This window comes from Mustela nivalis (assembly GCF_964662115.1).
Source record: "Mustela nivalis genome assembly, chromosome: 4".
NCBI classification, from domain to species: domain Eukaryota; kingdom Metazoa; phylum Chordata; class Mammalia; order Carnivora; family Mustelidae; genus Mustela; species Mustela nivalis.
In genome coordinates, this window is record NC_139023.1 from 12,814,522 (window position 1) to 12,838,592 (window position 24,071).

The 24,071-nt window shown below is 34.7% G+C and overlaps 1 protein-coding gene across 7 annotated transcripts in view; it reads left to right on the top strand.

Moving 5' to 3' along the window:
• The window catches only part of UBA6 (ubiquitin like modifier activating enzyme 6), an 85,004-nt gene that overhangs the window by 10,244 nt on the left and 50,689 nt on the right, over positions 1-24,071 (top strand). For 4 of the 7 annotated variants that reach the window (XM_082726354.1, XM_082726358.1, XM_082726359.1 and 1 more), the window contains exons 3-6: positions 12,650-12,744; positions 13,670-13,698; positions 17,930-18,024; positions 18,543-18,654. In XM_082726354.1, the coding sequence (XP_082582480.1) occupies positions 12,650-12,744; positions 13,670-13,698; positions 17,930-18,024; positions 18,543-18,654 (331 nt within the window). Of the gene's footprint in view, positions 1-12,649; positions 12,749-13,669; positions 13,699-17,909; positions 18,025-18,542; positions 18,655-24,071 lie in introns of those variants that run through there. The other 3 variants (XM_082726356.1, XM_082726357.1, XM_082726360.1) reach the window with 2 other exon arrangements.

The window sequence follows — 24,071 nt, forward strand, 5'->3', positions numbered from 1 at the left end:
ATTGGACTTTTAAAGCTCATTACAAATGGTACTTTATTGAAAGGATTATTAATGCCATGGGGTAGAAACCCAACAGAACATCTTGGGAAGGATTACACCATTGAAGATACTGTTATTCTAGAAAATGCCAGGAAGGCATTCAGGCCCAGAACAATAAATTACTGCTGGAGAAAACTGTGTAGATGTTGTGCATGACTTCACAGTATTTACGATAGAGTGAATCAAGGAAATTAGTAAAGAAATTGTAGATATGGTTAAAAAGGGGGGGGGCAGGGGACGGGTTTTAAGGTACAGATTTTGGAGAAATTCAAGAGTTAATAGACACCATACCAGAGGAATTAACAGAAAATGACTTGATGGAAATTAGTACTTCCAAAACAGTGCCAAGCGATGTGGAAGAAGATGTAGAAGAAACACTGCCAGAAAACAAATTGACATTTGACAATCTGGCAGAAGAGTTTTGATTATTCAAGACTGTGTTTGACTTTTTTCATGACACAGACCCTTCTGGGATACCAGCACTGAAACTAAAGCAAATTGTAGGAGAAGGATTGGTACCATATCAAAACACATTTAGAGAAATGAAAAAGCAAAAAACAGATCATGATGTATTTCCATAAAGCTACACTGAATGTGCTTGTATCTCCTGCCTACCCTTCCCCCTCTACTTTTTCCACCTTTGCTACCCTGAGACAGCAAGACTACCCCTCTTCTTCCTTCTCCTCCTGTTCAGTAAGACAATGAGAATGAAGACCCTTATGATCTGTTTCCACTTAATGAGTAGTAAATGATCAAACTGCTGCACGGTTAATAAGCTGATAGTTGTATATGTATCTTCATATGAAAAACTAATAACTGTACAGAGGGAACTGTATGAGACATTTTTGTATCATGACATCAAGTATTCATTGTGTAGAACATCATATGCAAAACTAATAGAAGTGGATAGCCTGTCCTTAAATAGGCCTAAGATGAATATGTAATACAAAATTAATATCTTAGTGTTTCATATCTTTGCTTTCAAAGAATTGCATTACTCTACAGTATGACCCCCTTTCTCTCATCATTGAGAAACTGCTTATCAGCTTTCTAATTACAAGTAAGTGGGTTTTTTAGAAAATGTAATGATGTTTCCAGTACTGTCTAGATGTATGGCTACAGTAATATATGCCATAAAAATTTTGTAAGGATTTACTCATTAGTATGTAAGCTACGCTACCATGAAGCAATTGAATTGTTTTTGCTAGGCTACCAAAAGCAATCCTATTGCTGCTGCTTTGTTTTTAGTATGGATCGTTAAACCTATAAATAAATATGGCTTGTTTTCACGTTATCTTTTTATTTTTGATGACAAATAATAATAATACATATAACATCTACAGTGTTTTGTATCATGTAAGACAATAAGACAACATTGATATAGGTACTGACAGGTGATTCATCTTATAAACAGATGATAATTTACAGTACTGTAAATGTATTTTCATTGTATGATTTTTTAAATAACATTTCCTGTAGCTTACTTCATTATAAGAATATGGTATCCAGTACACAGAACATACAAAACATGTTAATTGACTGTTTTTGTTACTGGTAAAGCTTCCAGTCTACAATAGGCTATTACTAGTTAAGTTTTTGTGAGTCAGAAGGTGTGCACAGGGTTTTGACTGTGTGGAGGGTTGGTACCAGTCCCTAACCCTAACATTGTTTAAGAATCAGCTGCCTTTCTTTTTTGAGTGAGCTTTGAGAGTTTGTCTTTTTTGGAGAATATGTTTGTATCTCAGTGGTTGAATTTAGAGGCATAAAATTGTTTTTAATTTTCTGTGAATACCCTTTTTAATGTCTATAGAATCTGAAATGATGTTCCTTCACTCATTTCTATTACTGATCATTTTTTTTTCCTGATCATTCTGGCTAGAGGTTTATTGATTTTATTTTATTCTCAAAGAACCAGCTTTTAGTTTAATTGATTTTCCATATTATTTTTCTGTTTTGTATCTCTGTGATTTCTGTTCTTTTTGGGATTTTTCTTTGGTTGACTTTGATATTAATTTGCTTTTCTTTTTCTAATTTCTTTTTTAGTTAAGTTTTTTATTTAAATTCCAGTATAATTAACATACAGTATTATATTAGTTTCAGGTGTAAAGTACGATGATTCAGCAATTGTATACATTATTCAGTGCTTATCTGGTTAAGTATACTCTTTAATCGCTATCACCTTTTTCACCTATTCCCTCCCCGCCACAGACCCTCCCTTTGGTAACCATCAGTTTGTTCTCTATAGTCTATTTCTTTGTCTCTATTTTTTTTCTTTAAATTTTTTATTTCTAAAATTCCACATAAGTGAAGTCATACAATGTTTGCTGTTCTGTCTTACTCTGCTTGACCTTATACTCTCTCGCTTCATCCATGTTGTAGGAAATATCATGATTTCATTCTTTTTTGTGGCTGAATGGTACCCCATTTTATATATGTACCACATCTTCTTTATCCATTCATCTATAAATGAACAATTAGGCTACTTCCATAATTTGCCTATAGTAAATAATGCTGCAAGAAACAGAGGTGCGTGATGAATGATGAATTAGTGATGAATTAGTGTTTTGTATTTTTTGGGTAAACAGTAGTTTGATTAGTGAATAGTAGAACAGTTATATTTTTAGCTTTCTAAGGAACCTCCATACTGTTTTCCACAGTGGTTGCACCAACTTGCATTCCCACAAACAGTGCATGAGGGTTCCTTTTTCTCCACATCCTCACCAACATCTGTTGTTTCCTGTGTTTTTGATTTTAGCTATTCTGACAGGTGATATCTCATTGTGGTTGGTTTGCACTTCCCTGATGATGAGTGATGTTAAGTATCTTTTCATGTGTCAACCATCTTTATGTTGTCTTTGGAGAAAAGTTTGTTCATGTCCTCTGCCCATTTTTAAATTGGAGTATTTGAGGGTTTTGGGGTGTTGAGTTTTATAAGTTCTTTATGTATTTTTTTATACCAGCCTTTTATTAGATATGTCATTTACAAATAATTTTGTCCCACTCAGTAGGTTGCTTTTTAGTTTCGTTGACTATTTTCTTCACTGTGCAGAAGCTTTTTGTTGTAGTTCCAATAGTTTATGTTTGCTTTTATATCCCTTGCCTTGGGAAACATATCTGGAAAAATGTTCCTATGGCCAGTGTCAAAGAAGACATTATTGCCTGTACTCTCTTCTAGGATTTTTATGGTTTCAGGTTTCACATTTAGGTCTTTTATCCATTTTGAATTTATTTTTGTGTTTGGTATTAGAAAGTGGTCCAGTTTCATTCTTTTGCATGTTGCTGTCCAGTTTTCCCAACACCATTTGTTGAAGAGACTTTTTTTCATTGGATATTCTTGTCTCCTTTGTTGAAAATTAATTGACCATATAATTATGAGTTCATTTCTAGGCTTTCTTTTCTGTTTTAATTTTTGTGCCAATGCCATATAGTTTTGATTACTACAGCTTTTTAATATAACTTGAAGTCTGGTTGTGATACCTCCAGTTTTGATTTTCTTTTCAAGATTGCTTTGGCTATTGAGGATCTTTTGTGGTTCCATACAAATTTTAGAATTGCTTGTTGTAGTTCTGTGAGAAATGCTGTTGGTATTTTGATAGGGACTCTAAATCTGTAGATTGCTTTAGTAGTATAGACATTTTAATAGTATTTGTTCTTTCAGTTCATGAGCATGAAATGTCTTTAATTTCAGTTTATTACATCAGTGTTTTATACTTGTCAGTTTACAGGTCTTTCACTTCTTTGGTTGAGTTTGTTCCTCGATGTTTTATTATTCTTGTTGCAATTGTAAATGGGATTTTTTTCTTAATTTCTCTTTTTGCTGCTTGATTATTAGTGTATAGAAATGCAGCAATTTCTGTATGTTGATTTTGTATCCTGGAACTTTACCGAATTCATATATTAGTTCTAGTGTTTTGGTGGAGTCTTCAGTGTTTTCTATATATAGTATCATATCATCTGCAAATAGTTGAAGTTTTACTTCTTACTTCTTTACTTCATACTTCTTTGATTGCTGTGGCTAGCACTTTTAGTACTGTGTTTGAATAAAAGTGGTGAGAATGGACATCTTTGTCTTATTCCTGACCTTAGGGGAAAAGCTCTCAGTGTTTTCGCATCATATATGATGTTCACTGTGGATTTTTCAGATAAGATCTCTATTATGTTGAGATATGTACCCCTCTAAACCTACTTTGTTGAGGGTTTTAATCATGAATGGCTATTATACTTTGCGAGATGCTTGTTCTACATCTATTGAAATGATCATAATACTTTTTATCCTTTCTGTTGCTGGTGTGATGTTCTTTTTCTAATTTCTTAAAGTGAAAGTTGAGATAATCAATTTTTGAGACCTTTATTCTTTAGTAATATGTCCATTTCATGCTAAAAATGTCCCTCTAAACACTGCATTGTATGTGTCTCACAGATATGTCTCCATTTTCATTTAGTTCAGAAAGCTATAATCTTTTTTTTTTTTTTAACTTGTAGGTCTTTTTTTTTTTTTTTTTAATTTCTTTTCAGCGTAACAATATTCATTGTTTTTGCACCACGCCCAGTGCTCCATGCAATCTGTGCCCTCTCTAATACCCACCACCTGGTTCCCCCAACCTCCCACCCTCTCCCCCTTCAAAACCCTCAGATTGTTTTTCAGAGTCCATAGTCTCTCATGGTTCATCTCCCCTTCCAATTTCCCTCAATTCCCTTCTCCTCTCCATCTCCCCTTGTAGGTCATTTAGAAGTGTATTATTTGGTTTCCAGGTACTGAGAGATTTTTTTAGAGACCTTGCTGTTGTTAATCTCTAATTCAGTTTGTTGGTATCTGTAGATAAGCTTTGCATGACAGCTTTTTTTTTTAGTGTTTTGCTGTAGAATATGGGTTATCTTGCCATTGTTCTATGTGCATTTGAAAAGAATGTGTGTTCTGTTGTTTACTGGATTGTCATTTCAATGTCAAATTGATTGATAGTGTTTTTCGGATATTCTAGATCATAACTGATTTTCTGCCACTCTTTATACCAATTGAGAAAGGCATATTGTCTTTCATTTTGTATTTGAACGTTTCTCTTTTCAGTTCTATCAGTTTTTGCTTTGTATAGTTTGAGCCTCTGTTATTAATGCATAAACTTTTAGAATTGTTGTGTCCTCAAGATGTATTGATCCTTTATCATTTTGATATGGCCCTCTTTATCCTGGTAGTTTTCTTGGTTCTGAAATCTATTTGTCTGATATTAATAGAGCCACTCTATTAAAACTCAACCAGTTTTCTCTTGGTTATTGGTAGCATGGTTTATCTTTTTATACTCATTTATTCCTACTTGTGTATTTAAATTTGGCTACTTATAAATAGAATATAGTTGGGTTTTTCTTTTTCTTCAGGCTAAGAATCTTTGCCTTTTAATTGGAGTGTTTAGACCATTTACATTAAATGTGAAACCCTGATTTTTCTTTCTAATTGTCATTTCTTACTAGTTTTCCATTTTTTTCTGTGTTTTTTTTAATAGTAGAGCATTTTTTATCATTATATTTCATCTCCTTTGTTGGCATATTACTATACTTCTGCCTTGTTTTGTGATTGTTTTATGGTATGTACCATATATTGTTAATATATTAAAATAATTTGTCACTTCGTATATGTTATAGGGATATTACAACAATATACTTCTATTGCTCCTGTCCCAGGATTTCATTTATTGTTGTCTTACATTTTACTGCTGTATATGTTACAAATTTGTAATTCGTTATTGTTCTGGGCTTAAATAGTCAACTGTCTTTAAAAGAGAATTTTTAAATAACAAGAAAGTGTTTTGTATTTATTCACATATTTGTCATTTCTGGTATTCTCTATTCCTTTGTGCAAGTTAAGATTTCTACCTAGTATCATTTTTCATCTCCCTGAAGATTCAGTGTAACATTTCTTATTGTGAAGGTCCGTCAGCAATGAATTCTTTCAGTTTTTGTATGTCTAAAAAACTCTTTACTTTCTTTTTTGAAATTGAGTATAGAATTCCACATTGACAGTTTTTTCCCTTCAGTGCTTTTAAAATGCTGGGCCACTATTACTGATCTGTAGTACTTCCTGGAAGAAAGTCAGCTGTCATTCTTATCTTTTCTTAGGTGAATAATGTGCCCTATTTTCTCTGATTGCTTTTAATACTATCTCTTTATCCTGGTTTAAACAATTACAATATGCCTTGGTATAGTTCCCTTCATATTTCTTATTCTTGGATTTGTTCACATTATGGTGTGTGAGTTGATTGTGTTCCTGGAAAAATTCTAGCCATTAGACCTTTAAATATATTTTTATCTCTCTTTTTCTCCAATCTCTTTCAAGGACTCTAATTGTTGTTCCACAACTCATTTATGCTCTGGGCTTTTTGGGGTTTTAGTCAATCTCTGTGTTTAATTTTGGAAGGCTTCTGTTCCTGTATCTTCAAGTTCACTTCTGCAGAGTTGAGTCTATTAATTCCATCCAGTATTTTTTTTTATCTTAGATATTATGGCTTTTATCTTTAGAAGTTTTGCTGCTCATGCTTCCCTCTACCTTCTTGAGCATATGGATTATATTTATAATTATGATTATATTTATAATTATTTCAACATATTTGTCTATAAATTCTGTTATCTGTATCATTCCTAAGTCTGTTCTATTGTGAATTTTTCTGTTCATTATAAATTTTATCTCTCTACCTTTTTGAAAACCTTTTTCATATATGTCCGCAATTGTGAATTTTTATCTTTTTTTACCTTTTTGGGTACTGCATCATTTTGAATTCCTCTAAATTCTTAAGCTTTGTTGAGAGACCCAGTTAAATCACTTGAAAACAGTTTTAGTTTTTTCAAAGTTTGCTTTTTAAGCTTTGTTAGGCAAGATTAGAGGAGACCTAAGTCTGAGGCTAATTTTTTGCCCACTATCGATATATCCTTCTGAGTATTCACATTTTCCACTTGGGTGGAGAGGAACACAGACTATTTCTGGCCCTATTTAAATAACCATCATTGTTTCACCAGCCCCTCTCAGGTTGTTCTTTCCCCAGCTTGATGTTGTTTCTTCATATGCACTTGCTGATCTTATTCAGCTAAAGACTCAAGAAGAACCCTTACAAATCTCTGGTGCTCTATCTGTGCATCTCTCTGCTTTCAAATTTTAGCATTCTTGAATTCACAGCCCTATCTCTTCAATTCAGGGAGACCACCAAATTCTATTTGGGCTCTCCTTCTCCACTGCAGTCTGAAAAGGAAGTAGCTAGTGCATTCATAAAGGGTTCACCTCATTTGTTTTTTTTTCGAGATTACTGTCCTGAGATGCCTATTCTCTGTGTCAGAAGTCTGTTGTTTATTTATATTGTCCAGTTTCCAATTGTTTAAGGTAGGCAGAGGATAAATCTGGCCTGTTAATTCACCATGACTAGATGTAAACATATTATTATATTTATTATGTATCTCTTACATGCCTTTCTTTTCGATGATTTTCTTTTTCCTGTTACAGAATGCTTTTCCTTTTTTGATTATTTTTTAACTCCTATTAAGTCTTCAGAGTTTGAGTTGGATGAAACTCATTTGTGAAGCTTTCCATGATCTCCAATGATAGAGATAATTACTCCCTGTTCTGTATTTCAGATTCCCTTAGTTTCTAGTACTTTTGTATATAGTACTTGATAAAGAATTATTTGATTATTTATCTTTCTCTGTCAATAACATGTCACAGGCATTCTGCTAAGTATTCCATATATTTTTTCTTACTTAATTTAATCCTCATAGTACCCATTTGATGTTGTTGTTAAGGTCTCCACAGAGTGCCAGTGCCTGGTTAGAGATAGATATTTTAATGAATTTATGAGTACATGACAAAAATAATTGAAATCCATCCAGAAGAAAGTGATTAGTGTGTTGAGGGGCCTCAAAATGATGTTATGTTTGGAATGTTTAAGGAACTGGAGATATTTAGTCTGGAGAAAGAAGATTCTGGAACCTGAATACCATCTTCAAATGTTTGGAGGGCTGTCACATTGAAGAGAGATTAGACAATTTTCTATGGTCCCAAGGAGGTAAAATTAGGACTAGTGGGTGAAAACTGTAGGGAGATACCACACTTTCATGAAAGAGAGAATCTTTAATGAATAGGGCTCTCTAAAAGCAGAGTAGATAACTTGGTAATTTCTTTCCACTGAATACTCCACTAATATTTTGAGTATCCGCTTAATAGAGTAAACTGTAATAAAATAGTGCTGGACTTGAGGTTACAGTCTAGGCTCTTTAAATCCCATCTCTACTACTTACTAACAAAATGAACTTTGTAGGATTTAAGTGTGTCAATTTCAAAGTACCTGACATTGCCTAACACAAAGTAGGTACTTAGTACCCTTCCCCTTGGTGGTCAGACATTAAAAAGGTAGATAATTTAGGTAGCTGCTGAGAATCTGTCTGAGATTTTATGATTCTTTGGAAAACTTTGATTCATTTATCTTTGTTTTATCCTTTTGTCTGTAAGTTCTTTGTCATTTATAACCAAATTTGTGTCATGGCTATTCATTATTTACTGAAGTAATCTTCAAAATAATTCATGGGAACAAGTCTGAGATGAAAAACGTTTTTTTAACCTAGTTCCTCTGACTCTGAATAGGAGAAAAAGGACTCAAGTCCTCTGCCAGGTAGAACGTAAACATGTTTTTGTTCTTATGTGCCAATTTTTAACAAATTGTTTTTGTGTGTGTTTATAATGTGCCAGGCCCTGTTAATCCGCTGAGAATACAGTAGTAAATAAAGGAAAGGCCCTGCCTTAAGGAATCTGCAGTCTCCTAGGAATAGTAGACAAGTAGCAAAATACACTGTGATTAATGTTGTAATAGCTGGAATGTAGGATGTTATGAATGCACATAAAAGATGATCCAGCACTGTCTTGAGTAAATTTAGGTGTCTGGAGACATGTCAAGAGGGAAAGTAATATATAAGCCAAGACTGGAGGATAAGCAGAAGTTTTTCAGGCAGAAAATATTGAGGGAGAGGGATACTCCAGAAAAAAATGTCTCATGGCCAAAGACAACATACCACGTTTGGAGAACTGAAAACCTTTAGCCCACCTAGAACATGGAGTTTGATGGAGGAGTGACAAAAGATGAGACCAGAGAGACAAGCAGAGACTAGCTTATGAACAGCCTTGTGACTACTGTCACAATCTAGACTTTATCATAAGGGAAATAGGAAACCATTCAAGTTTTTAAAGCAGAAGAATGATTTGACCAGATTTGTATTTCAAAAATATTATTCGTGTTAGTAGAAAGTTAATAGGCTATATATAAAACTGAAGACTATGAAATAAAAGTGTAAACATATTACTGGGGAAAAAAGGGGGCTAACTTTTTTAGAAGACACAACTTAAAGAATTGAGAGTGGTTGCCTTTGATGTATACAAATCTGGATTAGGAAGAGTTAGGGAACTGATTTTTTTTTTTTAATTATTCCTCCAGTAAACCTTATTGGAATGATTTGACTTTCTTAATCTACACTGTAGCAGAGTGGGTGAGAGTGGATGATCCCAGTGTCTTGTGATCAAGTCCACATCCGCCTCCCTTTACAGCAGGGAGCCTGTTTCTCCCTCTTCGACTCCCCCTGCTTGTGCTCTCTCTCTCTCTCAAATAAATAAATAAAATTAAAAAAAAAAAAAACAAAAGGTAAAGTATGGATGCTAAGACCAGACTGCTTGAATTGAGTCTTATTTCCACTGTTTGTAAATTAATTAATTTCTCTCTGCTCAAGTTTTCCTATCTGTAAAAATGGAAAAATAATAGAACTTGTAGAATTTAGTGAGGATTAAATAAGTTAATACAAGTGAAAACCTAAAACAATGTGGTGCAGAATAAATACTCAGTGTTAGCAGTTTGCTTACATGTCAGCACTGTTGAGGTACTAATATACAAGAATAGACAAATTTACTGTTATATTGGAGGAGGAGTTTAAGTGTTTTTAGTAATCAAGAGAACAAGCAGGCAAAAAAAATCAGAATGGGAATAGAATTCATCAACAGGGATATTAAAATTAATGTAACAGTGTATATAAAGAATGTTGTATCGTGACCAGTTGTTGAGTACATTCTGTTCAAGAGCACATTTGCAAAATTTGCAGGATTTCAAATACTAAAAAATGAGATCATATAGGATTGTGATATCTATTCACAATGCATTTAGGCTAGAACTTAACACAAAGGTAGCTAGAATATTCCCCATGAAATTACAAGTTTAAAATACACTTCACATTAACCCAAAAGTTAGAAAAGAATCGTAATTAAAAGTGGAAAATAAGGAAGTATTATGTGTCAAAACTTGGGATGCTGTTTAAGATCAGTTCAAGTTTTACGTGTGTATTTTAGAAAAGAAAACCTAAAAACTAATAAGTTTTTATTTCAGGAAATTAGGACAAAATAAAATAGAAGACACCAGCCAAGGGCTAGCCTTGTCAATAGGCTAATGATCAGATCTACTGTTAACTTTTTCCTACATGTTAAGGATGTGAAACTACAGGGACTTTGATACACTGCAGGAGGAGAGTTGTTTGGTACACTTCAGATAAACAGTATGGCATTATCTAATAAAGTTATCCCTGCATTTCCTCTCCTAGATATATAATGATATCTGTCTGTCTGTCTGTATCTCTGTAGAAATGGCTGTGTACACATGTGTATCACTAGACATATCTAAGAATGCTGATAGTCTCACTATAAGTAACTGTCCAAAAATATAGAATAACAGGGGTGCCTGGCTGGCTCAGCCAGGAGAGTATGTGACTCTTTATCTCAGGGTTTTAAGTCTGAGGACCACATTGGGAATAGAGATTACTAAGTAAATAAATAAACTTAAAAAAAAAGTCATTCCACAAAACTATAGAATAAATTATGTTATTGCAGTAGATTAGTACAATACAATAAAATAAAACTGAAAATCAGTAGCCATGTGCACTGATAATAAGTAAATCTCATAAATACAATATCATTCAAAAGAGGCATGGCACAGAATATTCAAAATGATCCCATTTATATAAAGTTCCAAAACAGACAATACTTAAATATATTGCCTAGAATTACACAAATAAGAGTGGCAAGACTGTATCATACACAATTCCATACATATCATAGTAGATAATCAGCAAGTATTTGATGAAAAAGTGATTGGTTTGGCTTTCTGAAACAGAAATGGTTAATACTGACTTAAAAAGAAAAGTCTAAGTTTTATTTTGCAGGAATAAGGAAGGAGGGGTGCCTGGGTGGCTCAGTTGTGTAAGCACCTGCTTTGGGCCCAGGTCTGATCCCAGAGCCCACATTGGGCTCCCTGCTCATTGGGGAGCCTCCTTTTCCCTCTGCCACTCCCCCTGCTTGTTTTCTCTCTCTCTTACTGCATCAGATAAATAAATAAATAAAGGAATAAGGAAGGAAATAACATATAAATGATGTTTATAAAGTTTGTTCTTACTAGACAGGAAATCCGTTTTCAGGCTTTTAAATTGAATATAAATAGCTGAAATACAGAAATTAAATAAACATCTAGGGGCGCCTGGGTGGCTCAGTGGGTTAAGCCTCTGCCTTCGGCTAAGGTGATGATCTCAGGGTCTTGGGATCGAGTCCCGCATCGGGCTCTCTGCTCAGCAGGGAGCCTGCTTCCTCCTCTCTCTCTGCCTGCGTCTCTGCCTACTTGTGATCTCTGTCAAATAAATAAATAAAATCTTTTAATAAATAAATAAACATCTATATACTAAACAAACATACATTAAACCGGCATGTATATTATGAATTCCCAAAAAAAGTACTTGTAAACCAAGGGATTCACTTACTTGTACCTAACTCATCTTTCAGTGATTGTTGTAAGAATCCATTGGAATGTCCATTATCTTCAAAAACTTGATACAGCATCAAGTTTTTCACTCTTCTTTCAAGTCAATTTTCTATTGCCCTTATTACTGTATCTGACTTTTTAAAATAGCCAGTATGTATTTTTTAAAGTACCTATTCTGAGGCTACCTTATGGTTATTAATATGGATGGCTTAATGAGATCCCTTATATACTTTATCAGCATTTGTATTTAAAGTAATGTTTGGGGGCACCTGGCTGGCTCAGTTGATAAAGAATGTGACTCTTAATCTTGAGGTCAGGAGTTTGAGCCCAATGTTGGGTGTAGATAATTACTTATAAAAATAAATAAAATTACATTAGAAAACTGCTGTATGTCACCTAAACTCCAAGAAGGAAACCAAATCTTTGGCTCAGAAATCCCATTTATAGTGAAAGGTCTACAGGGTAGATAACATACTCAGATGCCTGTAGTGGCCCCTGAGGTAATAAATGAAGGGAGCAAAATGGGGACTACGTCAAATCTAGAGCACATAGTCGTCCCTGTCTAAACAGGACAACACAACTCCATCTGTTTGTTGCTATGAGAGAAGATGGGCCAGATCTTTAGTTTTTTTCAAAATATGTCATATATTTGGCAGTTAATTTAGAAATATCAAATACTGTGATCCAAACCATGTCTGTGGCAGGATCTAGTTGCTATGCTGTTCATTTACAAACATCTTTAAAGGATATGTAGTTTTGGTGAAATAATTTATTGTTTTTTATTGTTTTACCTATAGTCGACAGAGGTACGTTCTTGGAGACACAGCAATGCAGAAGATGGCCAAGTCCCATGTTTTCTTAAGTGGTATGGGTGGTCTTGGTTTGGAAATTGGTAAGTAGTATTTTTACATATAACTTTATATGACACCTCGAGCAACATAAGTTAAAAGAATTTTCCCCTTGTATGTATTGTTTCCTATAAAGGAAATTAGATCCAAAACCTTGAGAAGATTCAGTTTTGGGTCTTTTTGGGTATGTTTTCTTTTCTCTCTCTCTCTCTCTTTCTCTCTTTTTTTAAGATTTACTTATTTATTAAAGAGAGTAAGCAGGAGCAAGGGGAAGGAGCAGAGGGAGAAGCAGATTCTCTGCTGTACAGGGAACCTGACCTGGGGCTCAATCCCAGGACTCTAGGATCATGACCTGAGTCAAAGGCAGACACTTAACCAACTGAGCCACCCAAGTGCCCGTTGACAACACTATTTCATAATACTGTTTTTTTTAAAGATTATATTTACTTATTTGACAGACAGAGATCACAAGTAGGCAGAGGCAGGCAGGGGGGCGGGGAAGCAGGTTCCCCACTAAGCAGAGAGCCCAATGTGGGGCTCGATCCCAGGACCCTGAGATCATGACCCGAGCCGAAGGCAGAGGCTTTAACCCACTCAGCCACCCAGGCGCCCCTCATAATACTATTATATTCTTCCACAAAGAACTGGTAATGACGCTTTTGCTTTTCTTTGTGATGTTAATAGCCATTAATTCTCATTTCTGTATCTTTAATTCATTATGATAGAGCACATACATATTTATAACAACCTGTCTAAAATAATACAGTAAAACTTTAGTGTATATATACCTCAGTGTGGTATGATTATAGAAAATTCAACTTTTTCCTTTTGGTTTGTCTGCATTTTCTAAGGAACTAGTATTTTTTAGGTACTAAAAAAGTTAAAATTATCCAAAGATGTGACCAAGCTCCATCCAAATGATCTAATATACATTCCTAATATTAAGCTATTTTTCTTTCTCCTTCATAGCAAAGAATCTTGTTCTTGCCGGAATTAAGGTAAGTGAATAAACGTCCTTGGTTATGGTAGTTGTTTGTTGTAAACTTTTTTTTTTTTTTTGCTCATCATTAGTGGCAATCATTTTTACACTTTGGCCTAATTATTGCTGCTGCTTCATTTAGTAGCAAAATTGTTTTAATTCTGTATTTTCCTCTTTTTAAAAAAAACTATTACAGAAAGTTTAAAAATTTTATGAGACTAATCTAAACAAAACCCCATGTACCCATCATGCAACTTCAGTTACTTGCTCATAGACAAATTTGTTCCATATTATCTCTTTCCCATTCCCCACTGTCCCCAAGCCACCAAATTTTTTTTTTTTAAATAGAGATTTTTATTTATTTATTTGACAGAGAGAGGTCACAAAGAGGCAGAGAGAGAGGAAGGAAAGCAGGCTCCCTGCCGAGCAGAGAGCCTGACGCGGGGCTCGATCCCAGGACCCCGGGACCATGACCTGAGCCGAAGGCAGAGGCTTAACCCACTCAACCACCCAGGTGTCCCCCCAAATTATTTTGATATAAAACTCAAACATCCATATAGGGGAAGGGAAGGAAAAATAAAATAATTTATTATTTTATTGAGGAAGATACAAACCATAAGAGACCCTGAATCCAATGAAAAAGACTGAGGGTTGCAGGAGGGGGGCGGTGGGAGGGAGGGGATAACTGGGTATTAGCATTAAGGAGGGCTTTGATGTAATGAGCACTGGGGCTTATTTGCAACTGATGAATCACTAAATTCTACCCCTGAAACTATTTTTAAGGAACCTCAGACACCCTACTATAGCATTCTTAAATATATTAATATATATCTCTAAATGATAAGGGTGCCTTGTGAAAGCATAACCACAATACCATTTTCACACCTAAAAATGTAACCAATTCCTTAATAGCATTGTCTTAGTTAGCTATTGCTGGAAACAAATTACCCCAAAACTTAGCAACTGAACTTATCAGGGAGCAGCTTAGCTGGTTAGCAGCTTAGCACTTATCAGGGAGCAACTTAGCTGGTTCGTCTCTTTGGGGATCTCTCATGAGGCTCCAATTACGATATTGGCAGGGCTGCAGTCATCTTCAGGCTAGGAAAAGAATCTGCTTCCAAGCTCCTTCACATAGTGATTGACAAGATTCAGTGGCAGGGTGGTTCCGCTTCACATTCTCACTTTAGTTCCTTGCTGGCTCTTGGTTGGAGGTTGCCCTCAATTCTTGAAATGTGACCCTTTCCATAGGACAGCTCGCAATATGGCAGTTTGCTTCATCAGAGTAAGCTAGCAAGAAGACAAGAAAGGGAGTGTCCTAGCAAAACAAATCACAGTCTTTTGTAACCTAATTTCAGAGGTGACATTCCATTATCTATGCTTGTTTGCTAAAAGCAATTCACTAGTTTATGAATGTTAGGAAAGGGAATTACATGAAGACCTGAATAACAGGAATTGGGAGCCATTAAGGCTGTCTTACAGCCTGCCTACCTCAGTCATCAAATATCTAGTTAGAGTTCTAATTTTCCCACTTGTCTTATGAAAATTTTATTTGTTTTGTTCTAATCAGGATCCAAGTCAAGTCCATGTACTGAACTTGTACTGAACTTTCAATGTAGAGATTGCCCTTCCCTGATTTTTTCCCTTACAGTGTACTCGTAAATGAAACCAGGTCATTTATCACATACACATCTGCCCTTGTATTTCCTGTAAACTGGTAAGGTCTATCCAAAGATTCAAATTCAAGATTTGGTTTTTTTTGGCTTTTTATTGCTTCACAGATAATTTTGTTTTCTCATCAGGAGAAAATCATAATCTATTGGCCTTATTTTTCTGGTTGTTACTAGCGATTAATGATCATTGCCTAAATACATTATTTCATTAGGGCTAATGACATTCTAATTCTGTCATTTCTTTTTGATTTATTAGCTGGAATAATAGTTTAAACTATTTTCCATTTATCACATATTTAGTTTCACTAAAGTGTAGTTTGTACATGTTTAAAAGGCAGAATAGGGGCACCTGGGTGGCTCAGTGGGTTAAAGCCTCTGCCTTCGGCTCAGGTCACGATCCCAGGATCCTGGGATTAAGCCCCGAATCGGGCTCTCTGCTTAGCAGGGAGCCTGCTTCCTCCTCTCTCTCTCTCTCTGCCTGCCTCTCTGCCTAATTGTGATCCCTGTCTGTCAAATAAATAAATAAAATCTTAAAAAAAAAAAAAAAAACAAAAATAAAAGGCAGAATAAATACTTGATTTTTTTTCACCCCTCACTTACCAGGTTTCAAAATCATTCATTAGTTTCCTTTCATCCCCCAACACTGACTAGTGAACTTATGTGGCATGTGTGTGAACATCATGATAAACATGGATTTAAACATGTATAATTTGTTTTGATCAGTGTAGTTGTTATTCTCGTTGATGCTCAAATTGTTTCATCTTGGCTTATTGGGATCTTCATCAAGTTCTGGAGTCCTTCAGATACAACCCTAGTAGCCTTTGTCACTGATGGTAAAGACTTTTCAGTGGACAGAGCTAGAAAATTCATCATGAGTCAACACTGAAATTTCTGAGTTTCAAGTTTAGGATGATAGCCATATCTACCTCTTTAATTTTGTGATTTTGTATTTGTATCTCTTCTCTTACTCTGAGGGTTTGAGTCTTAATGACAGGGACCTAATTATGTATTTGCTTTATCCTATGTTGTATTATACCTATTTATGACATAACTTTAGGTTAACAGTTTAAGTATTGTTAATAACAATATAATTATTGAACTTACTTTAATGATTTTCTTTTTTATCCTTAGGAAAAATCCCATCCAGATTTGGCAGGCAAATTAACTACTTTTTAGAAAGCAGTAGTAGTGGATTTTTAGGGATCACTTTTTTAAATTTAACTTTTACTATTATAAGACATACCTAATTCAAAGTGGAAATTACAGTGGCACCTGCGTGACTCAGTCGGGTTAAATGTCCAGCTCTTGATTTTGGCTCAGGTCATGATCTCAGGGTTATGAAATTAAGTCCCACCTTGGGCTCTGTGCTGGGCATGGAGCCTGCTTAAGATTCTCTTTCCTTCTCCTTTTACATACCCCCTCCCCTGCCACATGCTCGTATTCTCTCTCTCTTTAAAAAAAAAAAAAAAAGACAAATTATAAAGCAAGGTTTATTCAGGTTAATCTACTTTCTCTCTTATCTAATTCCCTCCTTCCCTTATTAGGTTGCCCGCCTTTTTTTCATGTTTTTAAATATAAGCAAATGCATACATACAAATATGCAAATCTGTATATGCATGTGTATACATATTTATCCCCACTTGCCTTTCTTAGATAAAGTGTCATACTTGCCTCCACCTTGCTCCTTATCACTTAACATATCCTGGGATTACTCCCTAATGCTAAATATATAAATTTCATTCTTTTTTTTATAGCTGCATGGGATACATTGTATGGATTATCATATATTATTACACAATTCCTTATTGGACATTTTTGTTGTCTTCAGGCTTTTTCTATTACAAATAATGCTACAGTTAATACTCTTGCACATGTGTCTTTTTTGTATCTTTCCCAGTGTGTCTTTGTGATAGATTTTTAAAAGTGGGATTGCTGTATCAAATAAAAGCACACTTTTGCTAGAGATTGCCAAATTATTTCCCATTGGCCATTCTATATTCCCGCCAATAATATATGAGAATGCCTGATCACCTCATTCACCAATACAGTATATTGTCGAACTTTTGGATTTATACATTCTGATGCATGAGAAAAGGAATTTCATTCTTGAGCAGGGTTGAACCTGCTTAAATACTTTAATAAAAGGCCATATGCATTTCTTTTTCAGTATACCCCATGTTCTTACACCTTGTCCCTTTTTCCATAAGATCTCTAATGTAAGTTAAAAATGTTCTTTCCAATTAGCCAATTGTCTCTCTTACTTTGAATACAGAGCATTTGAAATTGTTTGCTTTTGTGAGTTCTTTTGATTTTTTTGTATTTTGATTAATATAGTATGTTACTTTCCTAAATTAAAATTCTCTTATGGCTTAAAGTAGTTTTTCCTTTAATTTTCCTGGATTTCCAGGTGTATATGGTTATACTCTGTGTGAATGAATCCAACTTTGTATGCTTCCCAATTCTGAAGCTTTTAATTACTTTGTATTGTTTATTACACAGGATAATTCTGATACAGTATAAAAGGTATTGGAGATAGTTGTCTTATTCCTGACTTTAACAGAGATTTTTCTCTTTTCAAAGGCACTTACCATTCATGATACAGAAAAATGCCAAATGTGGGATCTAGGAACGAACTTCTTTCTCTGTGAAGATGATGTTGTTAATATGAGAAACAGGTGAAGATAGAATATTTTGATATATTATTGTAGGATTTTTTTTTTACTCTTGCAATTACTTAGAATATTTTCTGTGTCCAGTGCACTAGTTCATTCAGAGTTGTTTGACTCATCACCATAAATTCACATCACCATAGTAAAATAAGTGTTAACATATACTTACATAATTATTTATATTTGTGAAATTTTTAAGATATTCATATTGCTACCTAGAAATGAATTTATGATTGTTAAGGGTCTTTATTATTAAAAGACTTAGTATGGAACCATAGGGGTATACTTTGAGACTAATATGGTTTACTATGGAATATGACAGTATGCTACATCTCAAGATTGTATAGTTATCTATAAAAGTCTTATAAATTTCCACTGAAATTTTCTAACATTCAGGTTTCTTTGATGTTGTCGAAGTGTCCAAGCATGAGAGATTGGGTATATTGAAGGAAAGAATAGTAAAAGTCTTTTCTTTCTTTCTTTATTTATTTGTTTGTTTGTTTATTTATTTATTTATTTTTTAGGGCTGAAGCTGTACTTCACCATATTGCAGAACTAAATCCATACGTTCATGTCACATCATCTTCTGTTCCTTTAGATGAAACCACAGATCTCTCCTTCTTAGATAAATACCAGGTTGGTACTCTATTTTATATGTTTTATACTAGATGTTATTGACAGATTATAAGGCAAATTGTTACATGTTATTTTAGTATATAATTAAACCTAGTCTTCTGAACAGAACAGAAAATTTTAAGTTAAAAGACTTCCTTTAGAATAATACTTTTCTAATGCCCCATTTTAGGGAACACCCTGAGAACTACTGACAAAACCATTACATTTAACTAATGGTTTTGACTAATGACCATATACATGTGGAAACCCAGCTACTGTCACAGTAATGTTCATCAAAAACTACCCAGCATGTATTTCTAGCAACATGTCTTTCTTTCTCCTGCACCTACACGTCAGTTGGAGTTCGGCCATTCTGGGCTGAACTCAAAATTGCAGAGTCCGTGTTTTGTTCTGTATGCTCTCTTCTAGAACCAAGAGTCCACCAAGTACATGGTTTCATGGCAACCAAAGAAATGTGTAAAGTCAAGTCCAACTATCTAAGCACATTTCAAATTCTGTTCATGTTACTTCCATTAATATTTCATTGGCCCAGGCGAGTCACATGATCAAGCCCGAAGTCGAGGAGCAGGAATGTAGTACACTGCTCTTCCTAAGGCCATAGGCAAAGGATGATGTATAATCCAATGGCAGAGGAATAAAAAATGCAAATCAACATTCAGTCTACTTTAGTTAAGATTAACTTTAGTTAACCTTAAATAGTAACAACAATTCTCCACACCTTAGATGTTTCAGAAGTGACTAGGTTAACCCTGGTTTTCTCTGCAAGTAAATTATGATATTACCCATTTAGGGAGAAGCACTCTGTTTCACCTTTACTCAGTACTTTTGACACTGTGTGACCATGTGTATGGGGGGGGTTTTACCCAACCAAGCAGGCAGTTCTCCAACTCCCTGGACACGTAGTTCAGTGTCCTATAGTTCAGTTCAGTTTTGACACTATTACTTGGAAAAGATAGCTTCACATCCCATACAGTAAGGATTCATTTCCACAACAGCCCCCTTTTTGCCCCGTTTCTGACATGAATCACAAGTCGAGGTTGTTATCCTGTGCTTCTAAAGACTGGCTATAAATCAGAGATTCCCACACCCCCTCCCAGGGTCTAATTAATTTGCCAGAGCAGCTCATAGAATGCAGGAAAACAGTTTACTTACCAGATTGGTTTATTTAAAAAGCTATAATTCCAGAGGCAACCTGGGTGGCTCAGTGGGTTAAAGCCTCTGCTTTCGGCTCAGGTCGTGATCCCAGGTGGGATCGAGCCCCACATCGGGCTCTCTGCTCAGCAGGGAGCCTGCTTCCCCCCACCCCCCTCTGCCTGCCTCTCTGCCTACTTGTGATCTCTCTCTGTCAAATAAATAAATAAAATCTTTAAAAAAAAAAAAAGCTATAATTCCGGAACAGTCAGATAGAAGGGACGCATAGACTAATGTATGGGGAAAGGGGCACACAGCTTTCATGCCCTCTCCAAGTATGGCAGCTTCCCAGCACCTGCATGAATCCTGAAAGCCTTCTGAGCCCCTAGTTCAGGGATTTTTATGACAGCCTCATTATGAAAGCACAATTGATTAAATGATTGATCTTTAGCAGTTAAGTAGATCTCCAGCCCCTGTCTTCTCCATGGAGGCCTGAGACGTAGGACTGAAAGTTCTGAATTTTAAATCACAAGGTTGGTTCCCCTAACAATCAGCGCCCCATCCTTAATGACATCCAAATGTCATTTCATTAATCTAAACTCAGGTGTAGCTGAAAGAGGCTTGTTATGAATAACAAAAGATGTTATTTCACCTTTATCACTCTGGAGCTATTTCAGGACTTGGGACAAAACTAAATACTATGACAAAAGATGCCTCAAATGCCTCGATAGCTCTTACATAGGAAATTACAAGAGTTTTTGGCTCTATGTGCCAGGAACCTTGGATAATGACCCAAAAGTATATTTATTATTATAATATCACACTAATTTTAAAACCAGCATAGGCTTCCATTCTAGACTGCATAACTTGAAATCCATCCTCTACAAAAATGCATAATAGACTTTCTAAGTAAAATTGTTTAATAAACTTCCTTTTTCTAAATTTTTTTATTAAAGTATAATTAACATATTAGTTTCAGGTATACAGTATAATGATTCAAGAATTCTGTGCATTACTTAATGTTCACCATGTTAAGTGTAGTCACTATCTATCACCAGTGTTATTACAATATTATTAATTATATTCCCAATGCTGTACTTTTCATCTTTGTGACTTATTTATTTTAGAATTGTAAGTTTGTACCCCATACCTCATCATCCTCTTTACCTATTTTACCATCCCGCTACTCATCTCCCCCCAGCAACAACCATTTTGTTCTTTCTGTTTGAATACCGGGATTTTTGTTTGTTTCTTTGTTCATTTCTTTTATTTTTTTGGATTCTACCAACAAATGAGATCATAGAGTATTTGTCTTTGACTTATTTAATTTAGCGTAATACTGTGCAGGCCCATCCATGTTGTCGCAAGTGGCAAGATCTTACTCTTTTTTATGGCTGAGTAATATTCCATTATAGCTTTTCCTCCAGTTTGCATTCTCACCAACGGTGCAAAAGGGTTCCTTTGTCTCCACATCCACACCAATACTTGATATTTCTTATCTTTTTGATTCTAGCCATTCTGACGGATGTGACATGGTACCTCATTATGGTCTTCACTTGCATTTCTCTGATAATGAGTAACATTGAGCATCTTTTCATCTGTTGGCCATCTGTATGTCTTTGGAAAATGTCTGTTCAGGTCCTCTGCTCATTTTTAATCAGATTATTTGGAATTTTGATGTTGTGTTGTATAATTTCTTAATATACTTTGCATATTAACCCCTCTCAGATAGATCATTTGCACCTGCAAATGATAGGCTGCCTTTTCATTTTATTGATGGTTTCCTTCACTGTTCAAAAGCTTTGATATAGTCCCAAAAGTTTATTTTTGCTTTTGTTTCCCTTGCCTAAGGTGACATGTCTAGAAAAATGTTGTTGTGGCTGACGTCAAAGAGATTATGCCTCTGTTTTCTTCTGGGAGTTTTATGGTTTCAGGTCTCACATTTAGATCTTTATTTTGAGTTCATTTTTGTGTTTGGTATAAGAAAGTGGTCCATTTTGATTCTTTTACATGTGGCTGTCCCAGTTTTCCTATCACCATTTGTAAGAAAACTGCCTTTTCCCTACTGTACATTCTTGCTTCCTTTGTTTTTAGATTAATTGAACATAAGGGCATGGGTAAGCATGGGTTTATTTCTGGGTTCTTTATTCGGTTGATCTATGTGTCTCTTTTTGTCCCAGTACCATAGTGTTTTGATTACCTCAGATTTGTAGTATATCTTGAAATCTGGGATTGTGATATCTCCAGTTTTGATCTTCTTTCTCAAGATTGCTTGAACTGTTTAGAGTCTTTTGTGGTTCCGTAGTATTTTTTAATATTTTTGGTATTATTTGTTGTAGTTCTGTGAAAAATGCTGCCGGTATTTTGAAAGGGATTGCATTAAATCTATAGATTGTTTTGAATAGTATGGACTTCTTAACCGTATTAATTCTTCTAATCCATGAGCATGGAATATCTTTCCATTTGTTGTATTGTGTCTTTAATTTCTATTGTCAGTGTTTCATAGTTTTACCTCCTTGGTTTTATTTTTAGATTTTTTTTTTAGTGCAGTTGTAAATGAGATTGTTTTCTTAATCTCTCTTTCTTCTACTTCATATTGGTATATAAAAAGAGATTTGTGTATATTAATTTTGTAAACTGTGATTTTACTGAACTCATGTAGCAGTTCTCATAGTTTTTTTGCAGTCTTTAGGGTTTTCTATGTATAGTATCATCCCATCTGCAAATAGTGACAGCTTTACTTCTTTACCAGTTTGGCTGCCTTTTATTTCTTTTTCTTGTCTGATAGCTACAGCTCAGACTTACAGTACTGTGTTGAATAAAAGCGGTAAGAGTGGGCATCCTTAACTTGTTCCTGATCTTAAAGGGACAGCTCTCATTTTTTTACCATTGAGAAGAAAATGTTAGCTGTGGGTTTTTCACATATGGCCTTTATTATGTTTAGGTATGTTCCCTGTAAACCTACTTTGTTGAGAGTTATTACCATTAATGGATGTTGTACTTTGTCAGATGCTTTTCCTGCATCTGTTGAGATTTAAGTGATCCTACGGTTTTTATTCTTTCTCTTGTTAATGTGATTTATCATTTTGATCAGTTTATAAATATTGAACTGCCCCTTGCATTCCTAAAATAAATCCTACTAATCTTGGTAGAGAGGGTTTTTTTTTTGAAGTTTTTTAATGTATTATTGAATTCAGTTTCCTAATATTCTGTTGAGATTTTTGCATCTCTGTTTATCAGAGATATTAGCCTGTAGTTTTGTTTGTTTTTATAGTATCTTTGGTTTAGAATCAGGGCCTCACAGAATGAATTTGAAAGTTCTCCTTCCTTTTCTCTTTTTTGGAATAGTTTAAAAAGAATATATATTAACTTTTCTTTAAAAGTTTGGTGGAATTCACCTGTAAGGCTGGTCCTGGCCTTTTGTTTTCTGGGAGTTTTTTGATTATTGATTTGATTTTTGATAGACTTCTTTTACATGAGTATCTGAGCCTAAAATAATGTAAGGGGTGTGCTCAGAGACCAAAAATGTACATTAGCCAAAGGAAATGAACTGCTTATTGGCTATGGTCACTTTTAGACAGGGATCACTGGTTTCAGTAACCACATTTCTTGGGAATTAGTGATAATTTAGAAACAGAAGAAACAAAATGGTTTACACGAGAGAGAGAAATGGATTTCCAACCTACCCCTCTTCGTAAAGTTAGAACCTAAGAGAGCTATACAAGGAAAGTGTTGATTAGAATAGTCTTTTGCCCATCAGAACAAGATTGCCTGTTTTCTTTTGAGCTCTGGATGAAAAAAATAATGCTCTTCTCTGGGAATTCACAACCATATGCTTGTCCTCACCCGAGTTTGGAGATAAACTTTACAATTCTTTACAATGTAAAATTTCCCAAGCTGAGAATTTGACGTAAGAAGTAAACTGGTGATATCCTGGAATGCCAGAAAGAAATTAAACAAATACAAAGGAATCTACCTCCAACTAAACCATGGTATATTCCAGTATATAAAGCTACTTTGAAGGTGATTCAGGATACAAAATAACAAGACAGGAAATGTAGGTGCAGTGTGATCAAGAGTCAGTGAATATAACAAATAATAGAATTAACCTCCAGGAATTTCAGATAATAGAATAATTGGATACAGACTAAAAAATATAGGTGTTCAAATGACTGAATCTTGAAAGAAGGAATTAAATATACAGTATGGAAAAGGAATTACAGATGGAAAAGGAAATACAGAAGGAATTAAATATACAGTATGGGAATAAAAAAAACTTAAAAACA